The sequence below is a fragment of the Spea bombifrons genome, chromosome 2 (genome assembly GCF_027358695.1).
Source record: "Spea bombifrons isolate aSpeBom1 chromosome 2, aSpeBom1.2.pri, whole genome shotgun sequence".
Lineage (NCBI taxonomy): Eukaryota > Metazoa > Chordata > Amphibia > Anura > Pelobatidae > Spea > Spea bombifrons.
Genome location: NC_071088.1, coordinates 25,389,513 through 25,413,286, shown reverse-complemented (window position 1 = coordinate 25,413,286; position 23,774 = coordinate 25,389,513). Strand labels below are relative to the sequence as shown.

General features: G+C 38.5%; 1 protein-coding gene across 1 annotated transcript in view; it reads left to right on the top strand.

Annotated features, from left to right (window-relative positions):
• Window positions 1-15,702: 15,702 nt before the first annotated feature.
• Window positions 15,703-23,774, top strand: part of PITPNM3 (PITPNM family member 3) — a 42,434-nt gene continuing 34,362 nt past the window's right edge. Inside the window, exons 1-3 of the mRNA XM_053455863.1 lie at window positions 15,703-15,727; window positions 16,845-16,921; window positions 19,756-19,979. Of these exons, the coding sequence (XP_053311838.1) occupies window positions 15,703-15,727; window positions 16,845-16,921; window positions 19,756-19,979 (326 nt within the window). The remainder of the gene's footprint in view (window positions 15,728-16,844; window positions 16,922-19,755; window positions 19,980-23,774) is intronic.

Sequence of the window (23,774 nt, the reverse complement as noted above, 5' to 3'; positions counted from 1 at the left end):
CTGTTCATAATGTCCCTCAGATATTGACTTCTGCTTCAAATACAGCTTAACATATGCACTGTTATGGATCGTGAAATAATGTACTTCAAAAGCAATCTTCTGGCGGGCTACATGACCATTTTAATTGCCTTCCATCTTACTAATGACATTCACATAGCCTACAATATTTTTCATATGTTGTCATGCTTACACCAAGGGTGTATAAGACATGTTTCTTTTTGTACTCAAAACACAATGCTCAATTAACATCCATTTCTATTTATCACATAGTTACCAAGTCGTAAAGCTCTCAGTAATTGCTGGTTGTAGGCATGCTGGTTGTAGGCATGCCCCCTGTATTATTATTATTTTTTATTATTATACTTTATTTATAAAGCGCCGACAGATTCCGCAGCGCTGTATACAGATACAAGAGGAATGAAGGGCCCTGTTCCCACAGGAACTTACATTCTAGGTGGGTAAGGGGTGAGAAACAGGAGGTGAGGACTGCGTGGTAGTGAACGATGTTAATGTAGGGCGAGATAAGGGTTGTAAGTGGGTGAGAGAGAAGTTTTGATGTTTTATGTCAGTGGTAGGCTTCCCTGAAGAGAAAAGTTTTTAGTGAGCGTTTGAAGGAGGGTAGAGTTGGTGAAAGTCGGGCAGCACGGGGAAGAGAGTTCCAGAGGGTTGGTGCTGCGTGAGAGAAGTCCTGTAGGCGGGTATGGGAGGAGATGATAAGTGAAGATGCAAGGAGCAGGTCATTGTGGCATCTTAGAGGGGGGCTGGAGTATATTTGCTGATGAGGGACGATAGGTAGAGGGAAGTGGCGTTAGTCAGAGCTTTGTAGGATAGAGTTAGTATTTTTAATTTAATTCTGCTATGAATGGGGAGCCAGTGGAGAGACTTGCAGAGGTGTGGCAGATGCTGGGCGTCGAGTGAGATAGATTAGTCTGGCAGAGGCATAAAGGACAGACTGGAGGGGGGATAGTCGGGAGAGAGGGAGGCCGGTAAGTAGGTTGTTGCAGTAGCCTAGGCGGGAGATTACGAGGGAGTGGATTTGTTGTTTTGCGGTGCTGGCAGTCAGGAATGGACAAATTTTGGAAATGTTGCGTAGTTGGTTATGGCAGGATTTAGAGAGTGATTTGATGTGAGGGATAAAAGATAGGTTTGAGTGTAGGCACAAGTTGCCTGTCTCACCATAAAGTCTATAACCATGCTGTGCTAATTGCCACATTACTGGGTCATTATCAAAAATAACAAATCTATCTTGGTTCACCACACACAAAAACCTGACGGGAAGCCACAAACCTTGAATAATATAAATATACAAAGATGCTGGTTAAAATAAATTAGTAAAACATGGGAAATTACCGTCACCATACACTAGGGATATTAATCTATACCAATTGTATACCACTGAAATGATTGAAATAAAATGTATCTAAAAGACTAACAAAAGACGTGGGGGCTCTGTGACTCACTTCCAATTAACAGGACTCTGTCTTTTTACTTTTTCCAAGTTAGCACAAGGAAAAAATGAATGATGGGTTTGCTCTGGAGAGTCCTGATTCACACATATTTTCCTTTGGAGCTGCCCCGGCTTAGGCCCCGCTCTGCTTGTTGCCCGTTCCATGGAGCCGTCCTTACTACTGAGCGCTGGGATATGGCATCAGTTTTCTGCCTTTTAAGAATGTAGGCCCTGGGCATAAATTAACTATGTAGGCTTTGCTGACACGACACAGTCCGCCATAGTGTTAATAGGGTATTGGAGGGTGCAGTATGAGAGCCGAGCATACCTGACATCCCACATAGGTCTGGCTACTGCCTAATGGCTGAGGCATGACAGCATCATAGGGTGTTCCACCCATGGAGCACACCATCATCTCCCTGTTTTTGAAAGCACAATTTCTGATTTGGGGCCGTGCATGCTAAGCTGCCAGTAAGTTCCAACGGACAGGAAAAAGACATATGCTGCGTTGTGGGGAATGTTCTGGTAAAAATGTTGAGCATATCTGCAACTTAAAGGTTCAGAAATACTTTAATATAAATCGATGTTACATGAAGGCACAGGATAGGTATGGAAAAGCTAGAAGTCTTGAGAAGTACTACTGCATTTCAGAAAAATCCAATGAAGTGTCTGATAGAGAGACGTGGAAAAAAAAAATAAAATGGAACAGGAAATATGGTTGGTCTCTTCACTGCATTTTTATTATATTTAATATATATTGTGACAGTGTGATCTATCATATACATTTATGCTGACATTACTGTCTGTAAATTAGTATGTAAAATATGTGTTTTTATGGTAACATATAGTTAAATGCACAGACTAAATAAATTCTAGATTGAGAGAAAGATGTAAAATGAGGTAATGACTTCATTTTTACACCAGTGCACAGAAAGAAGAAAACACTTTACAAATTGAAGTAGTATTACTGTCATTCATTACAGTTTGTACTATTGATGGAGGACCACTCAAACACTAAGGTATCGGTTGATCATAATTACATTTATTATTTAAATGTTACTCATGAGGACATATGCGCTATTTGATTACCTAGATTAATCAGCTCAAAATCAAATGTCTTATGATAATCAAATTTCATACTTAGTGTACCAGCCTTAAAGATACAGTAAAATACAACGCTCTTCCGCAAAAAAGGTAGTGGCTCACCGAATACCCTTTCCCCGATTGGAGGAGCAAGGGAGAGGCTGACGCCATGGTGCATGGCGTGGTTCTGCTCTTTTTCAGATATACTCTAAGAAGCCAGAATATTGCATAGACATGTCAAAGACGTTGAGAGAGAGAGAGTGCATCAGGGAAAAACAACCACTTTTCTGGGAGACTTGGGACCTCTGAGACAGCACAGGAGATGTAAAAATGCGATCACCAACCCTCAGATTATAAGTAGACTTTTGCATTCATCTTCGGACGAACATGAAAACGAACACGAAGAGAAGAGAGCGGCGGTAAAACGTAGACGAAGACGAAGACACACAACACGAAGAATCTTCGTGATCATCTTCGTCTTCGTCTACTAATCTCCCCGGTCCCTTCCCCATCTAGCCTACCTTCTCGCCGCGGCATTGCAGCAGTTGACGGAAGTGAAAATCCGTAGGTTCGCCGTCAGGGGTTACAGGGCAGTGCGAGTGAGCCTATTGGTCGCCTGCAGGGACCTCCTCTGGCATCAACCAATTGGTTGCTGCGGTACGCGTTAACCCCTTATTAACCCCTTATACAAAACCGGGAAAAAACAAAGAAAAAACGAACACGAAGAATGTCCACGAATATTCGCCCGAAGAGAAGACAGGAACGGGCGAATATTCGCAGAATACTAAGATTTTTCTTTGGCAAAGACGAGCACGAAGACGAACACGAAGACCTCCCTGGTGCCCAAGTCTAAGCTCTGTACAATGGGCAAACAGGACACAACAAGAACAGCATAACATTCTGGACTTCTACACTGTAAGTGCCACAGCTGAACCATTACCCAATTTATGTTTTGCAACATCCCCGGATTACAGTAATACCCCACATACAGATTTTATCATTTCAAGAGAGTCACATCCATACTTTACATATTACCCTATATTATACATTTATTAATACTACTGGCTTAGGGGGTTTGGAGTTAATTATTTTTTTAGTATCATTTTTATTTCTAGTGGTAGGGTTAAGGAATATTTGGGCACTATATAGCAATATTTTAAAATAATTATTTTTTTAATGTCCTTTTTTCTGTTTCCAGTGCAGTAGTGGCTGCTTTTGTGTCACATGACAATTAAGCATTCCTTTAAGAATCATGAATAAGCAAAAAGTTTACATGATTAAATACTTTTTTCACTACTACTAATAATGTCTCAAATTTTGATTTAACTGTGATTAATTCAGCAGAGTAGGTGGCGCAGTGCTTTTAAAGGAGGTCACAGTCTGCTATTTATCTTTCTATCCAAAAAATACAAGTATTAAACCATAATCCTTTTTTCTGCCATCAATCATCTGCTCATGCAACAGGAATTTCATTTTGGGTGAAATGTAATTATTTTTTCATCACACTTTTCTGCTTCCTTTTATTCTATATTACTTGGTAGCTCAATGTATTGCACATCCTTTAGATGTGAAGTGAAAGAGATATATATATATATATATATATATATATATATACGGTATATATATATATATATATATATATATATATATATATATATATATATATATATAGTCCAGGGTTTTATCAATTATTAAGCTACATGTTTAGGTACATATATTATTATTATTTAGTGTTTTATATAGCGCCATCAAATTCCGTAGCGCTGTACAATGATGGGTGGACAGGACATAACAAGTAGTATGTAACATAACAATTTGACTACAGATACAACAGGTGAGGAGGGCCCTGCTCAAACGAGCTTACAATATATATAATATAGGTGCCTATATTATGAAGTGCATTTTTTTGTGGCTCAAAGATATTGATTAGGCTGGCGAGGGGAAAAGTACCTAGTGGCACTTTTCCCCTCGCCAGCCTTATCAATATCTTTGAGCCACAAAAAAATGCTGCTCCATACCGTCCCCAAAAAATCGGGCTATGTTTTTATTTAATTTAAATAAAAAGCAAGGGCCAGGGTAAACGTTTATTCAGCCCTGAACTCTCATTGCTGGATGATCACTCCATGAAAGATCAGAAGAAACACAGAAGAAGCAAAGAACAAAAAGAGGGAAGAGAAGAATCAGAGTGTCGGAAAAGAAGACATGGAAGCGGAGAAGGTAGGGAGACATTGAGAATGGGGGTAAGAGAGTGTGAGATAGTGAATGAGTGACAATGAATTACATTTTTGAATTAAAAAAAAAAGCCCTCCAAATTTTGTCTGAATCGAAAAGGCAGGAACCCACATTTGTTGCCTGAAAACAAATGGACGAAAAAGGACCAATTCATTTATGGCCTGATGCACAATCTACCACACATACGTGGTATCTATTAGACTCATGCATTTGGATTCCTACGAATTGCAAATTTACTGAATTTTGGTCAGCGATGTGTACGAAGCCCCAAAAACGAGGCCAGATCCCCATGAATAGGACGAAAAACAAAGCAAAAAGGGCAGCACTTTATCTGGTCTGGTTAGCAATATGTAAAAATTATATGTGTTCTGGAAAACATGGCCGCTGTGGTCACCCTAGTCAGTATATAATGATAGCAGTTATGCTGTACCACCGTCAATGTCTGCCTCGTTATATAATGATAGCAGTTATGCTGTACCACCGTCACTGTCCGGCTCAGTGTATAGCTCTTCCACTTTGTTTTGACAAATGTACCTCTTTGAAAGGCAGTAGCTTTACAGCAAATAGCTTGTGCCATATGATTCCTTATGGAAATTTGCATCATTTCCGACCTCCAAGATCCAGGTAGATTGCAAACTTCTGTTATGTGTTTTTAAAAAAATGTATTTATGTATAAATGGAAAGCTTAATGGCACCTATGGCTCAAGCACTAAAGTAGGACATTAAAAGCTTCATAGCTTGTCTCCTTGTGACATTCCATGCATTGCATCTAGTGAAAGGAATTCATTTGTAAGATACTGGAGGATAGATTTCATTAAAATTATTAACTAAATAAATATTTTATTGGAAAAAGTAAATTATTGGACACTGCATCAATGCTAAATACATTCTTTTTAATGGCTAATTAGAAGAACATGTCAAAATACACCAGAAAAAGTAGGAACTCCAATGTAGATATTTTTTCTCTGGTTTAATTTTTAAATAGTGCTGTATATTATGGAGGATAGTAGCAGCTGCGCAGTCAATTAGTGCTCTTTTTTTACTTGAGACTGTGACAGGTTGTTTACATAGTTTTGGATAAAGCGCAAAAAATATATCTCAGTAGATCTGCTCTTTGGATGTCTTGTATGCAAGATATTTCCTTGCAGCGGTGAAATAGGATTAGCCATGCAGCTGCTTACCTGGTCCGTAGCACAGGAGGAGGAACTGTAGTTAAGAATGGCCACAAACTGTGGTCACCCAGCGATTAGTGACCAACATAGATGTGCCAGTACCCGTGAAAAAAGACAGAATGCAGAACACAGGAGATATAACGCGCGGGGCAACCGTATATAGGGATGAATAAGCGTAGGTGTGCAGAGGTTAAATGGAATTGAAAGAGCTTGGACCACAGGCAGGTAAAAAGTAGCCGGGGCTAATTATTTAGGTTTATTGGTGTTTTTTTTTTTTTAAGATATCAACCCTTTCATCGTACAGGGCATAAAACCTTATGCTCAAAACATTCAGCTAATATGTAAGCATTTCCTTTGTATTCTATTACATTTAAGCTAAACAGGATAAAGTGTTCAGCCACAGTCAGTGCTACTGTTGTCTGGGACGTTACCCAAAAAGTCCCTCTAAGAGCTAAACAATTTTATTTATTTGGATAGAGAAGAAATGTATTTCATTGCTGTTAATGGAGGATTTGGGAATCTAGAATGGCGTTGCACAGTGACTGTCCAGTCTGAATGGGGGGCAGAGAGCCTGTGGATTTCCTCAGAATTAATCTCCTAGTAAGGTTTTTAAAGATGATATGATGGTCATTGCCCTGTTAAAATAAAGAAAACAGATGGCTTCGGATGATGAAGCATAGTCGCAGAGAGATTGCTGATATGCCATTCAAGCAATTACACCGAGTAACTGAAATCATGCAGTGCCAGCACTGAGTTGTTTTGGGAATAAAAGCAGCAAGATCAGCAACGTCTAATCCTGACTTTTATAATCACAAGCCATCTGGTCATTTTATGCGTATACTTTTAAGTAGTGTTTAATTCCTAATTATTATCAGATAACAAAAGAACAGCTAGATCAATATGGAATATACAGTAGCTATGTTATACACAGACAATGACAACACACGTTCTTATGAGTCTATGCTTATTGGGGTCTGTGATTGCTCTCTGATTATATATAATTGCCCCAATATCCAAATTTAATGTTTACTTCTACAGCAAGAGGTCTGAGCATCTTCCTGTCTGGGCATCATTAGGTAATAAAGGGGAGGTTTAAGAAGAATATTAAACCACTTTTGACTTAAGGAGAGCCCCCCCCCACATCTCAAATAAACAGACATACACCATGAATCATTTGTAACAAATGCATTTATTTATTAACATGTTATTATTAATATTGATTTTTTTTATTTTTTTTTATAATGAATCAGCTATGGAAAATGTAGTCCAAGGTGCAGTCCAACTTGTATCTCCACGCTACGACACTATCCATAATGTAACTATGAATCAACTTACAACCATACAGTATATTGTATAATACGATAGTCATAACATATTAACCTACCTTAAACCTCATTAACATGCGCTGGACACTAATGGGCAGGGAAGAATATTGTTAGTACTCCCAAATTGCACCATGGGGCACCTCCCTGAGTGAAGCACTACATATACCCCCAACTACCTCAGGGGCTGTCTCAAAGGGTCATCAACCAACACCTGCTGGCTTGGCTGCTGCCAATTTCCATACTGACCGACAGCTATCCTAGAACCAAAATCCCAGGAGGGAGAGCTGCCTGGCAAGCCCAAGCCATGGACCCTTTTGTCTACTGCATTACCTCTGGGGCTGTTCTTGAGCGCATTAGGTGGCTGGAGTGTCCCTTTAACAAAGCTTTGACATGCATGAAAGAAATGATTTCGTAGACTGTAGAACAACCAAAAGCAGAAAAGGACAGAAGTTCATCAGTTATTGTAGGTTTTATATCTTTAAAGTGGAAGCATATTTTGCAACGTATCCTGCAAGTAGAAGCAAAATACTAATTAGTAACCGTGATAAAGTATCACATGTATTAAAACAGTGAGGGTTTTTTTTTTGCTAACAACAAATACATCCATTAATTTACTAAAATAAAGACTGTAACGTTACAAGAGCGGGACCCTCTCCTTATTTCAGTATGTTTGAATGTGTGTTATGATGCTATTTTAAATTATCAATTATTTTCACTGCCCCTATTGTAAATGTAATGTAATAAAACTTTGAATATAAAAAATGTTTATTTTAATATATTAATATTAGGAATCCTTTAAATGCTGGTTATACTATTATTCAAACTCTCAAACCTTATTCCCACAACCAAAGATTATAAAGTGTCTGTGAGTTACGAACAGCCATAGTATCTATGCTGACACTGAAAAAAATAAACAATATATACAACACATTCTTTCCCCCAAATACACTTGTACTTTTTCCACAAGAGAGGCTGTGTCCTATGTGAGCGATGAAAGATTTACGTGGTTAATACCATATTCCTTGGCGGAATTGACACAGGCTGAACGGGAGTGTGCAGCTCTTGATAAGCTGGAGAGGAGGTCGGCTCCAGAGATAGATGTGTTGGGTATTATGGCAGCTTCTTTGTGTTCCGAATACTAATGCCCTTGGCTGCGAGACTTCAGCACTGACACTGCAAGAGCGAACCGTCTCGTTAAACTTTTAATGAACATTTCTTTTTTTTTAATCGCGCTACTTTAACAAACCAACTGTGTCATGGGAACAAATATTTCCCTATTTGCAATGAATTCAAAAAGTTGCGTGGTAAATGATCGCTGTATATGTATGAAAGGTTACACAGCACATTAAGCTGGCAGGTTTATGGGCTAATACAGATGAAGGTAATCTCGCACTGCATCTCATGTGCCTGTTCTACAGTAACATGCATTTGCTTGTACTTTTATGCATAATTTAATACCAATTATAGAAGCGGCTAATAAGAATAAAATGGCAAATGCTCACTACATTTTTATCATAGAAAGCAGTTGAATTGTGACGAGGTATAAAGTCGAAAATACGCAAGTATCCCACATAAGGATGACCTCTGTTGAAGTACATTGTCAATTTGTCCTTGTTTCAAACATCTGGCCGTGCGGATTTAAAAGCAATCATTTCAATTACATTTCTTTTGATTCTGTACCTTGTCAAGATGTTGCCATCAACCACCATATGTTCTCTTTGTAGTGAATATGGCCCTTTATTGCAAAAAAATATGCAGTGTTATGAGGAGTTTTTCTACATTCACTATTTTCAAGCCGAACTTAACTAGATATGTACATACAGTATCTGAGTTTGATGATGGAGGGGAAATAAACGTTTAGGATATCTGATTACATTACCAAAATAACAAGTTATGTCTGTTGTAGCTACTTTGCTGGTTTAGCCTCATCATCAGTGCCATTCCTCAGACCTGTAGAAAAAGAGGTCACCCAAATAAAGGCACTGACGCCACAATCTGGGTGAGGATGTTGGTCACAGCTTTTATTATCATTAATTTAACAGATGTCTGCTGAACATATATACAAATTCATAGATGCATGCTTAGTTAAGGAATCCTCCTTCTTTGCTAGATCCTCAGCTCAACCAACAGCAGATGTACATATCTGCAAGGCACAGAGCCATTATACTTCTTGGTGTTTATTGGGTGGAGGAACACAAGATGTGACAGCATGATCAACCCGCAAGCTACCAGGGAAGATATCAGGGCCACCAAGTAACATGGTTCCTTTTCTGAACACCATGGAGAGTGCCGATGTAGTATGCCTTGTGGGGTCTTGGATATATGCATTTGTAAATCTGTCAGATAGCAAGCTCATTGCTCCCTGTCCATTCTTCTGTGACATGCATCCATCAACTAGGCTTCCTCTGGTTTCGGAATGTAGAATCACAATTAAAAAAAAAACACTAAACAAGAGGAAACAAGATTCTTGTAGTGGCCCAAAGTCTTTATATTGCTACGCTTGTACCGCTGAACTTCCACCTCGCCTTTCAAGCTATCACTCTTGCACTAATCACTGTTTAAAATTAACTACTGATTGAACATGCAAAAAAGGCAAGTGTATAATATGATTAAGCCACACTCAATCTGCTTTTGAAGAAGAGGGTCATTAAATGCTTGCACCGTAACATAAGCAATTTGCAAAAGCTCTGGAAAGGGGTACAGAGTTATAACTAATCAGCCACCTGTACATTATAGTCCTAAGAGCATAGACCTGTCTAGAGAAAATCTAACTAGCACTTTCCCTAGCTCTTCTCAGCCTGTGCCTTTGAATTTAGATGCCCTTTTAGAAACGAATTACAATGTCTTCTTGAATACAGAGACCTTTTCTTAGCAGGAGTTCGCTTCAGGGTATTTATAGGAGAAGTTCAGTGTCTCCTGTACTTTAAGGGCAACTGATGAAGGGGAGGGTATTTTGATATGAAGAGGTCCTATCAGTGTAGGTGCTGGAGGATGTCAAAATACATTCAATAATCAAGCTGAGATCTTAAATGTCAGTATTGGCTGAACAGTACAGAATGTTCCAGGAGAAAAAGAAAATAGTTGTGTGGACAAAAATCAGAATAACTAGGAAAAAATTTCCAGACCTGTAATTTGCGATACGGCTGTAGAACAGGATAACTTTTAAGGCCCAGCATAATAATACTTTTAGACACTTTAAGCTTGTGAAACATCCCACCTCTTTTAAATTATTGTCAAACAAACCTGAAAGCACACTATACACCAAAGTATTTTACAGAACAAAAGTCAGCAGTCAATGTATTTTTTTTATTTTTTTTTTGCTAAAACCCCTAATGTTTAAACTGAACAATGGTTTTTCAAGAGGGAGCTAAAGGTTGTTAAAACAACATTATATATATATATTTTTTTTAAACTGAAATCTATTTTATTCAGCTCCATAATGTGGATTTATACTTTTATGAATAATACAAATATGTTTATGGTTTTATGTGTTGATATTTAACACATTTGGTGTCAATCAAGGCATCTTAAGACATCAGTGCTGTCTGCCAGAATGCCTATACTGATAAAAAAATATAATAATTCTAGCTGAGAATTTGATGAAACAAATAGTGGTTTATTGCTTATTTATGAAGATACCTGGTTGCCATTTTATTTATATGAATGTTTAAGAAGAAATGTGTGAAGCTTACTTTTTAAATAATAAATGTAAATGAAATTGTTGACTTCTCCAAAATAACTTTCAATAGCTAAGCAAGTGACATTCGCTTCAACATCAGTTTGCCAACAATGGAATCAAAGTCCAAGGCCGGACCTTGGTCCCATTAACATTTATCAAATTATCCAATGGGAGCTGTTCTAGTTATTTTCAAAATGTTTAAGTTATAGGACATGCAAGGAGTTAACATGAACAGTAGAACATTTTAATGTAACAATATCAGTATGGTATAGAAAGTCAGGTGGCCCATGTCTGGAATTTTCTGGCGTCAATGTTTCAGCCTACAGAGAAGGCATAAGTTGCTGTTGAGAAAGGCACATTAATTATGATTTCATGGATTATAGTATTGATTCACCATGGGACAGACACTAATTAACCTTCTCTCGCAGTAATGCTCTGAGCTCGGGATTATGTAAGCAGTGCTGACATTCTAAAGGAGGGAAAAACTCTAACTTTAATGATTCAGCTGCCTTTATATTGGTATATTATCGGTTTACTATAAAGAAATAGGCATTTGTTGTTGTGGTAACGTATTTAGAATTTCGAAAAGATTGACCAAATATCACCTCAGCCAAGAAGGCCCTTCCAGTCCCGTACATATACAGTCGTTTTAATACATTTACAATGCTAATGTAGGCATTTTATTAACACAAAAATAAATGTCATGTTTTTATCATGTTTTGGTATAACAAAGAACATTATTGTGTTGCCATTAGTCCACCGTCTGCATCAAGCATTAATCATTTGAGCGATTTGGACTTGATGAATTCCATTTATGAAGTCAGAGATGCTCATTAAATGTCTGTTTATTTAGCGAAGATCCCACACGCGGGTCTTTGTCAGCTGTGCTTAGCTGTTGGATTTATCCATAAAAACCCACGGCTCATATAATAATGTGTGGAGGAAAATTGGGACACGTTACTAAGCACTGTGGTTACATTTTAATCATCTTGTCATCTACTGCACATGTTCAGGCTGTTTGTTGTTTAACAAAACAAGATGTGTTTTCGGTAATAATATACATTTATGAGGCCAGTCCTTTCTTTTGTATGTAGGTACATGTAATAAAAGAAAAAATGACATGTTCCCACATTTCACATGCTTAGGTTTGAATCATTACCCAGTTTAGGTACAACGGGCAGTCGTTTTTGGATTTTAGGAGTCTGATTTCAGCATTTCCATCACCCCATATCTTAAACAAGGTTAAATAAAATCAATTATTTGATACGTAAGTTTATCTCTAACTTGAAATCTTTCTCATGTATAAAATACAGTTAGAGGGTTTTTATAAAAGTCACACAGGTACCCAGCTTAAAATAAAACCGAAGTTTGTAATGTCACTGAGCATTTCTTTTTGTACATAATAGAAGGTCCTATGTAGCAACTTGCCATTGGCAATGGTAATGAAATAGTTCTAATAACAACCCATATAAAAACCTTGACAAAAACCCACTAATGTTGAAAAACACAGGTAAGTGGCTCAAGCATCATCAAAGCAGAATATAATTTTGTGGACCAAGCACCATATTTTATGGTCATGAGAATCTATTCACTTACCTTTAGACATTGAAACAAGAGTAATATCAATTCAGTATGAAACGAGTTACAATACATGATTGCTGCCTGTTACTAATAGGTTAGTGTTGGGCAACCATGACCTTATTGCTAGCATTGAAATATGATACTCGTCCCTGGCAATTGAAGAGCAACTACCGGTTGCCCACTGCTTCAGCTATTGCTCAATGTCTGGCCCTAATGTAACTTAAATTATGATTGCAGACAATTCATTTTATAGCTAATGCTATATTATTTAGAGCTTGAATTAAAATTAACCCCTTAAGGACAATAGGGGTTATTACTCGTAGTATATTGTGGGACAATGGCTATTTTAACATTTTTCGGTGTTGCTGTTTAGCTGTGATTTTCTTCTTTCTCATTTCATGCTCCCACACATATTATATATTGTTTTTTTCAGGACAAACAGGGCTTTCTTTAGATACCATTAATTTTATCATATCATCTAATTTACTATAAAAAAAATGATAAAATATGGGGATTTTTTGTTAAAAAATTACTTTTTCTCACTTTTTAAACAAAAAACTTTTACTCATCTGCAAAAACGAATGAAAAAACCTGCTAAATAGATTCTACTATTTGTCCTGAGTTTAGAAATACCCAATGTTTTTATGTTTTTTTGCTTTTTTCTGCACGTTATGGGGCAATAAGTACAGGTAGCGTTTTGCTATTTCAAAACCTTTTTTCCAAATCTGGTAATTCTTCCCCCCATGTGCCATTTCGGGTATCTTTGAAGCCGGCCAATGCAATTTACCCCATCAAGTCATATATTTTTAAAAACTAGACACCCCAAGGTATTTCACATGCTGTGTAAAGATAAAGAATTTTAGGACTTGCTTATTAATTTTTTTTTTTTTTTTTTTTGGTGACAGTGGGGATTTTTATATGTTACCATATTATTTTTATTTTTTTAAACATTTTTTAAAAAATTTTTTTTTAAATTTTTTTAAATTTTTTTTTTATTTTTTTTTACTAATCACTCATTAGTGAGCTGGGCTCCATTGACCTTGCATGGTTGGATGCAGTACCTGCATTCAACCTGCAGGAGGAGCTCGAGAGTTCACAAGAGGGTCTGGATAGACCCTCTGAACTCAGATCTATTGTTAATGCCATCCTGTGAATGACGGCAACGTCATTCACAGGATGGCACTTGTGGTTGCTCTTCGGAGCAATCACAAGGTGATCGGGGGTCGGGGGCTAGTGTTGCTGATATGCCTCGATATCGAGGCATGTCAGTAACACCATTTATGCTTAGGAAGCGATTCAGATCGCTTCCTAAGCTGTTTTAGCCGGGCGCCGCCGCGATCTTTCATGATCGGTGCGGCGGCGGCCATTTTTCTTCCGGGGAGGGCTGACGAGGGCTGCCCTCCCCGGATCCACGGTCAGCCTCACTTGGGAGGCTTCCGTGGATGCTGCAAAGCCGCCGATCGCGGCGAAAACGCTGCGATCGCGGCGATGCAGCTGTTTAACGGCAGCCCGTACATGTACGGGCATTGTCGTTAACCCGTTGCACGGCAACCCCGTACATGTACGTGGATTGTCGTTAAGGGGTTAATCACTGGAGACAGGTAGAGAACTACTGAGCACAGATACTGATATCACCTTCCCCATTTATAGATATCAATAGGGAACTAGAAATGGGAACTAAATCTCTGATTATAACATAAAAAAATAACTGAGAGACCTAAAAGAACTACATTTTAATGATAATAATAATAATGAAGCTAAAACATCAATATACTGTAGGTAGTGAATGACACCCTCAAAGGACCAGGGTCAATAAACGCTTAAAATGTATTAATACTAATCGCTAGCCCTACACAGTATTGAACATTGAGTCGCATGTGAATATAGTGGGCAGTGGCGTAACTAGGGTTGGTGTCACCCGGTGCGATGAGACATGGTGTCACTGACATTGATGGGCTGATGTTGGGGGCGTTCCCGGTAACGGCAGCGGGAAACACCCCATTTGAAGGAAAAAATGGGCGGGGAGCAGGGCATGTGGTGTCACCCGGGTTGTGACGCCAGTGATAGTGGGGACTAGCTTCACTCATTGACTCCTTCTTAAGAAGCTATGGTCTGACTAAAAAAGAAAATCCCTATAATCGACAAATAAACCTAAATCCAAAGATCAAAATGCAAAAGCCAACACACGTTTTGTCAAGGCTTAGCTCGGATTCATCAGGTGTAGTTTTTTATTTTCATCCTCACAGCAGAAAGTGGTCATAGACTGGAAGTAAGGGGGGGGGTCTTGCTGAATAGGAAACATACCTATAGCCATACACTGGCGACAATAGCGACTATAGCCCGCCCGGGACTTAAATTAAAGCATCGGGTTTTTTTTTACTTTATTTAACATCCTCCATGTTAAATAAAGTTGTTTTAACTTTATTTAACATGGAGGATGTTAAATAAAGTTAAGACAAACAAAAAAAACCAATGTATCAGGGGCGCAGAGCGGTCGCTCATGAAGTTTTCAGAGACCGCTCGGCGCCCCTCACTCTCCGTGACTCTGTCGCGGTGCCGGCGTTTCATGGTGAACGCCAGAATTATTCCGGCGCCCAGCTGTGAAGCGCGCACCGCGGCAGATCGGGAAGACGTACGCCTCCCGCTCCCACCGCAGGAGTCCGGCAACGAGGTAAGTAAGGATAGGGAGAAGGGGCAGAGGGAGGGGGCAGTGAGAAGGGGCAGAGGGGAGGCAGTGAGACGGGGCAGAGGGGGGGGCAGTGAGAAGGAGCAGAGGGGGGGCAGTGAGAAGGGGGAGAGGAGTAGTCCGCACAGGGCGCCAGAACACTTAAGGCTGGCTCTGAGGTCTAGCAATTAGTATGAATGGATTCTAATTGTTTATTGAGGGTGTCATTCGCTACCTATATTGATTTGATGTTTTAAGTTTAATTATTAAAATGTAGTTCTTTTAGTTCAGGTTTTACAGAACTACTGATGCAGCTGTGTGGGCTGCTATCAGAATTTGTTTCAAAAGTCTATGGTCCACTAAGAATTAGAGAAGTGGGGACTTTATGAGTTTTTCATGGACTTCAGGTTGCTGAAACATCATACAACTAGATCCATGTGCATACTATTAGTATTCATAGGACATTAAATAAAGGATAGAAAGAATGTTCCACAGGACTGAAACATTCACTCGGGATTATGAGGTTGAATGTGGGAATACATGGTACAAGTAGTTGGAAAGATGTTTATTCAGATCCTGGTGTATTTCGCAAAGAGAAATATCAATGAATTTATAATTAATAAATTATGAACATGTAGCTTATGCTCTTTGATTTATTGCAAACTTCCCACAGCAAAGATGAATCCTCAAAGAATAGCAGGAGTAACAAGCATCCTAAACCCCTTTATTTAAAGGATTTTAATTCGGTTCGTTTTTTTTAGGACTGTTTGTAAAAGTTAATTAACGATAGTTTTAAGTATGAACATGTGATTAAATTATTTTGATATGTACATGACTACAACCAGCTGTTGGGATCTGAAGAACCTGGCCCACCAAAAGTTTTCTTTTAATTCACAAGTACACATATGACTTTCAAATGAGATGTATCAAAGCACTTGTCTCCCATGAGCTCACCACATGTAAAGATGTAGAACGATAGGCTGCAGATGCTCTGTTACAATTATCATAGCTTTAAATTGCACTGTTTGTCCCTAATTTGTGTATTTACTTATTTATATCAAATCTGCCAACATGCTAATAGGGCATACCATACACATCTCACCTCAAAGTAATTTTTGCTCTATTTTAACTCCTCGTTCTCTGAAACTATGTTGTGTAGCCAGAGTCATTAATAGCAGAAAGAGAGAAGTGGCTCTACCAATTTACAGAGAAGAAAAAAGAGGCCATAGTCTAAAACTACAGTGTCAGAGGATTAGATGTAAGAAAGTTTTATTTTGCTGAGACGGTGGTAGAGAAACAAAACAACCTGCCATCAGAAATGGTAGAAGCTAATACAGTGAAGGAATATAAACATGGATAAGATACACATAAAACTATCCTGACTCTAAGACCAAGAATTGATTAACTTCTTAAAGACTAGATTTTTTTACGCTACAGGACCGGTGCAAATTACGTGTTTTCGCTATGTCTTTCTTATTATTATTCCCCTCTTTCTTATTTACTATACAAATTATATATATATATATATATATATATATAACTTGCAAGAAATTGCACTCCTGCCAATGCATATGAAAAAAAGAATAAGAAATTATAATAATACACAATTAAATTAAATTTAAATGTTCAGATTTTCTTAATGTGTCTGTGTTTTTGATAGGTGAACTGTACAGAGTCCATGGGAGAAAACAGCGATGTCCCAGACAGAGCAGTTTTGAAATCCTTGAAGACAACGAGGTAAGTACATTTTCACCCAATTTCTTGTTTTTACTGCATTAGCTTAGCACATTCTAAAATTGAATCCCTAGCTCCAGGGTTTTCTTTTCAGTAACTGCATGTCTCAATTACAGAGTAAGTTGGAATATAGGTAACAACACTATTATGTTGGTAGGAAAAATACTGAATTTTCTAAGTACTTGGGTAGAATTACATCGAAATTTATCAGCGAAGTAATGATTACCAAATGAGTCACGACAATCACAATTACGGCTCACAATTACCCCCTCCAAAAAGAGATACGTATAAGAATTAGCGTCACTAATTTAGAGTTTATGCTTTGCTACCTCGACAAAAGGAAATGGAATATGAGGAAAATATCATTGAATGTTTATTTTTACTCCAAATGTTTAGTTCTGGACTAAGCATTTTCATATGCTTTTGTAATTTTAGAGATTTTGTATCTGTACACAATAATCTACTAATCTCCCTGGTCCCTTCCCCGTCTAGCCTACCTTATCTAGGCAGCACTGCAGGGGTTAACTGGAGCGGAAATCCGTAGATTTGCGCAACGAGTTAAAGGTCTGTGCGAGCGACTCTATTGGCCTCCTCTGGCATCAACCAATTGGTTAGTTGCCAGCAGGGGGCTCATCTGCCATTAGAGGAGCAGAGGAGCTACCTTCCCATACGGACCTTTAACTCTGCAACTGCACTTCATTGGTTGATGGCAGAGGAGCTCCATGCTGGCGACCAATAGAGTTGCTTAATCCAGAACTAAACGACTCTACTGGTTGCGAGTTTCGGCTCCAGGATTTTCAAAGTCTGTACGAGTGACTCAATTGGTCGTCAGCAGGGGGCTCGTTTGCCATCAACCAATGAAGAGCAGGTGCACTTCATTGGTTGATGGCAGAGGAGGCCCCTGTCTGCGCCTGATAGAGTTGCTTGTACAGACCTTTAAAATCCTGGCGCCAAAGCTGCTGCATACCGCGTTAACCCCGTATGAACCCCTTCTTAAAAAACGGCAAAAAAGGGAAAGAACGCAACAAATGTACAGGAATATTCGCCCGATTCGAACACAGGAACGGGCAAATATTAGTTGAATACGAAGATATTTTTCCCCACGAAGAAGAACATGAAGAGTTGGCCAATGCCCAAGTCTAATATTGGTCTTTAGTAACTAGAATATTAGTTAACATGATGAGAAGCCATGAAATACAACAGCTAATGGTAGAAGAAACATGAGGGGTTCTTGAGCAAGAATGTTTACGGCTACCCCTTTAAATAAAAAATGTAAGATTTCTCAAGCAGTAGAAATTAAGTACTTCACTTAATCCTAATGCACTTCACCCAGACTAATACAGGAGTATAGCCATAACTTTTCAGTGCTGGTCCCCTGGAGGTCTCCTACTCATGTAGAGGAGATATGGTTAGTCTTGTGGGGGACAGAGCTAGACCAAAATGGTTATGAAAGAGGTGGAAGTAGGCTGGAGCCAAATACCATTTCTGTCTGAAGATTAAGTGTTGCTCATTAATTAGCTCTGATTCCCTAAATCACCGGACCAAACCCGGAGAGTCTCAAGTGGATATAGCTGAGCACTGTGATATTGACCATCTACAAGAGGGCCTTACTCTCCCAACTGAAAGTTGCATTGATTTTTGGTAACTATCCTAAATGTTCTATCTATGGTTATTAAAATGCGAATCTATTACAATCTATTATAATCTAATGGAAGGTGTAGGTGAATGAGACAGAAGGGAATGGACTGCTTTTTTGTGAGTTATTTGATTGTAGCAAGGCTAGTGTGAAGTAGTCAGTGGTGTGGCAATATTGAACGTGCAGAAGATGCATAGTTTCTTCAGAGTTCAGCTTGTATGCTTCTCTGAATAGGTGAATAGGAGAGATTAGGTACAGCATGAGTAAAGTTATGGATACAAGGGTGGGAAGTGGTTGTAAAAGCAGAAAAGAAACACATCATGTGAAGAATGAAGAAGGCTGTTAGGAGAGATAAAAAGGGAAATGCTTTGTAGAACAGTGTCAGGAGATTATATTTAATTCTGGAGGGTATGGAGAGCCAATAAAGGGAATTGCACAGTGAGGCAATGAAGAGGGATGTGAAAATAGATGATGATAGAGAGTGGTAGTGAGAGGATCAAGTGCCAGATTGATGATTTGAAAGAGAACAGAGAAATGCTGCAGATGGCATGATAATGAAGGGCTTGCAGGAGAAGCGTATGGACAATATGGCCAAAGGCTGCAAGATGGTCCAAAAGAATATACAATGGGAAGTTCCATTTTGTTTAAGCTGTGAGGAAATAATTTTAATAGCATTTTTGTGTAGGCTGACTCATGGTAGTGTTGTGGACAGAACCAGACTGTATGCTGTGCAGAGAATCAGAGGAAAGAAAATGGGTTAGGTTAAACATTCCAGTAGCTTAGAGGTCAGGATGTGGGCTCTAGGCAAAGCTACTTTAAATAGGAAAGATGGCAGCACGTTTGAAGTAGAGGGAGGTTAAAAAGATGGATTAGGGTAGATGTAAGAACACTGGGAAAAGAAGGTTGCAGATATAATGGAATAGGCTCAAGTGGGTAGGTGGTGACAATGTAAGAACAAGAGGACATCAGAAACTTTGTTACGGGTGACTGGACGAAAGCAGATGATGGTGGTTTCTGGCAAGGAGAGGGATTGAGGTACTGCATAGGTAGAGTTGAGAGGATGCTATTCCTGAAGCTTTCTGTTTTATCTTTGAAATGGCTACCGATGCTATAAAATACATTGCTTAGTTCAAACTTCACTGGAATTACATTGCATTTTGCAGGTCTCAAAAATGCTCTTTGCTTATCTCTTTTCCTCCAGGAGAGTAATTGTAAAATTCATGTCCTTGCTCTTGTGCTGCATGGTGGTAGCATACTAGACACAGGCGGAGGGGACCAAAACAGCAAGGTGGCCGATGTCAACACATTTAGCTCTGTGTTTGAGAAGGTGACCAGAGCTCATTTTCCAGCCGCTTTGGGTCACATACTTGTAAAGCTCGTCCAGTGCCCTGCTATATGCTCTGAAGCTTTCTCATTGGTTTACAAGTAAGTGTTTTTTTCAGAATTTTCATTCATGGTCTTGATGTTTACACATATACAGTTCATTGGAATGTAGGTTTTAGTGGGTTTAAATTTCCACAGCCTAAGGGTTTAATTTATCAAGGCTGAATCTCTCATAGCACACTTTTTTAGCAACATTTTTCTAACCTATTACTCCTAGATGGCTTTTTCCAGCCAAATATGCTTGTTATTAACATAAGCCACATTTTCAAAGGTTTTCTTGAGGGATAAATTAGAACACTACTCTATGTGCATGTTGTATCTTAGAGGATTGACAGAGACCACTGGGCCCAAACATTGCCTGATTGCACTTGATGATGTAATAAAGGGTCCTAACTCTTGTTGAGATTGAGGTAATGCAGAATCCTTTTTTTCTACTAACTCCTCCGTCTGGATAATAGTCATGGGCAACAATTTATGAACTGTCCTTTGTGAAGTCTTGTCTTACATTATGTAGTGAAATACACCCATATCCACAATATATACTAGTTTTACGCTGATCAGTCACTTAATATGATTTAAAAGATTAGAATGAGTTGCGCATGCTAATATAACTCAGCATGAAATTTGTGATTACAAGTGCAATAGTATCATTAGGCACTTGCTTGCAGCTATTTTATTAACTCTTTCCTTACCATTTGTAGTGTAGTCCCCCCCATCTTTTCCATATGTTTTTCCCTGTTTGATGTACCCACACACTTTATGCATCCTTTTTTCAGAATAAATTGGGCTTTTTATTTGAAACCATAAAAACATACAAGAAATAATAATTGTGAGTGCTAGTATGTAATAAATCTAATAAAATTAAGAAATTCTGTGTAGACTTTTTCCTACACAGTAGGTGCCACTGATGAATGAACCATCCCCTGATGGATAGAGATCCCTTATGTATGCCAGTGATGCCACAATGACATCACTGAGCACACTTTTTTTTTTCATTTTAATTCTATTTCATCAAAAAAAAATAACGACATATCTTTTGTTTTACTTTTTTGCTTTGTTGGAAGAGGGAAACATGTTGTTTCTCTTTCTCTTCCCTCCGATCTCCCTTGCACTGATCACAGTGTGATCAGCAAGCAGGGGTCCATATACTTGCATTGCTCATTGAAATCCGTGCAATCAGCCAAAAATCGGAGAACCTAGCAGGATCTAGACAGACCCTGCTGAGTCTCTCCTGTCCTTCAGTAACCATGCACTGGGTGTTAGCAGTGACGCCTACCGGAAGGGAATGCCTGATGAGGCGATTGGGTATTCCGTATAAATTGGTGTACCAGTGTTCGCTCCCGAGAGCTGATACACACAATCAGTCGGCAGAAAGCCAGCAATACTTCTTGTCAATAGACAGCCTGATCTCCTTTTGCAGCCACAGGGAGATGTCCCTACTTCTGCGAAAAACGCAGGACATACAGGTATGTCCTAAAGATAATCTTGCGACAACTTTTGTGGACGTACCTGTACTTCCATAGGAAAAGGAAATGGTTAAACTCATAACATAAATGTAACCACGAAAAAGCCTACTAGACTATTGGCCAGGATTTGCAGTGTTACTGCATCCCGTGACTTTTGGAAGTGGGTTACTATGGATACAAAGCCACATTTTTGGGCATACTCGGTTTTCAATGATTACAGGGAGGTATAATCATCGTATTTATGATTTCCAAGACAATACACTTAAAAGTCCAGTCATACGCATCTAATTGTAGAACAAAACACAATTCCATTAATCTGCAAGCTTCATGCTCTGTGACGCGCCCCTTAAAGAACATGCAGTGCTGTAATTAAATGAGTAACAGCTTTGTTCTTTTACATGACTTCAACTGATCTGCTCCTTGGCTTTATCTGTTTTCCACAAAGTAAGGAATCATTTGAATACCTGGGAACATCCTGAGGCTGGTACCCCGTGGCTCTTCTTTTCCTGCTACTTATGAAAGGGGGGGCAGGAAGACAGTCCATGGACACTTTCTCAACACCTTGAGTTAAAATGTCAGGAAGCTTTATGATGTTTCCCAGAGTCTCCATAACAAACCTGGGAACTTCCCCAAGTTGATAAATGGGGGTGGGGGTTCATTTGCAAAAGGCCAAGTTGACTCTTATTTTCAAAGGTTTAAGGATGTTGACTTTTTAGGATGGACTCAATCTAACCTAAAAACCTTAATGAGGTTCCTCAAAAACCCTGGACCCTGATTAGTTTAGAGCATTGCGAGCAGCTTTCTTTTATAGCTACAATATGGAGATGTGCCTATAATTTCCTTCAAGTTTTCCCCAAGCTCAGTTCAAATTGAAATCTCTGGAGAGTCATGGTGTATAGTAAATTAATGAAAACTCCTCCACCATAAAGCATGTTAACCTTCATTTTTGTTTTGTTTTTTAACAAAGTGGGGTCTTTTTTCTTTATCTTTTGTTATAGTAACACTTTTTTGAAAAAATTATGTGGTCCGAGAATGAATGCAAATTTTTGCAGTGTGCAAAATAACTAATTCTCTCAATTAATAATCATGACTCTATGATCTATAGACGAATCCAAGCAAATTTGCAATAGTAAACTCGAATTAATTGGAAAAACTGTCCAGCTCATATTCACACATGTCCACTCATACTAATGAAACACTTAATTGTGTCAAAACTAGACCAATATTGTTCAAAACTCTTTTTTTTATTTGATACTAATAATAATATATCTTGGTGGCAGTTTCCCTTTAAAGCTTTAAAACAATCTCTCGTAATCAAAATGCTAGATTGCCTGTCAAAGAAAGCTAAAGAACGTCCATGCAGATTATAAATTTAAAGCACACATCAATGCTATGTCAATTCTATTTTTAATGAAAATAAACGCATTTAAATTTAAAAATATGCAGTTTTGTAAATGGTAAAGCGATTACTATAACTCTGCTGATACGTAGTGGCTCATTCATAATAATATTCAACCCTCTGAGGTTAAAATCACTGGAAATAACTGTATTTCACCTTTGTGGCAGTGTCTGGTTTATATTAATACCATGCATGGGTAACCCAATAAATGAAGCCACTGAGGCATTCTTTATTAAAGGTGTAAAGTGGGATATCAATTTGATTTGATAAGCTCAAGACTTCTTGCTTTCCGTGATCACTCTAGGGACAGTGGTTGCGTGTGCCCTAAAGAAGGATTTAATATTTGGCAGGCACTCAACCTTAATATATTACACTATACATGCAACAGGAAAAAAATATTCATGGACAAGTAGGATTTTTGCAGAAGAATATTCCGTAGGTTGATTTTTTTTTATAAGGTTGCCATACTGGAATAAATTGTTTTCTACAGACTGGTGCATGCCATAATGTTGAATTTTTGTTGAAATTAAACTGCTGAGGTGCTTTTACTCCAGATATGACATCTCTACAGGCCGTATTTCTGAATATTGAGCATTTATATTATTCAACACTTGCTCAGATTAACTGTCTACAGCAATCTGCATCCGTGTATGGGCTTTGAAAAAATGAGTCCTGTTCAGGTCATTTGCTTTCCTTTCAGAAAACATTGCTTGCACTCTCTACCATGGCACGTAAATAAACTTTACCAGGTCTGTCAACCGCAAAGACATTAAAGAAGATTTCATTGGCAATATGGTATCAGCGTCTGTTGTTGTGCCACACCAAAGTGCTCCCTGCAAAATTATTCATAAGGCAACATTTTATGTAATTAGCCCCTTTATGACATTAGACTGTATTATTACATCATATTGAAAATGGTCTAGCTGACCATAAGAACTTAATAATGCGCCTTTTGATACTTGGTGGGAATGT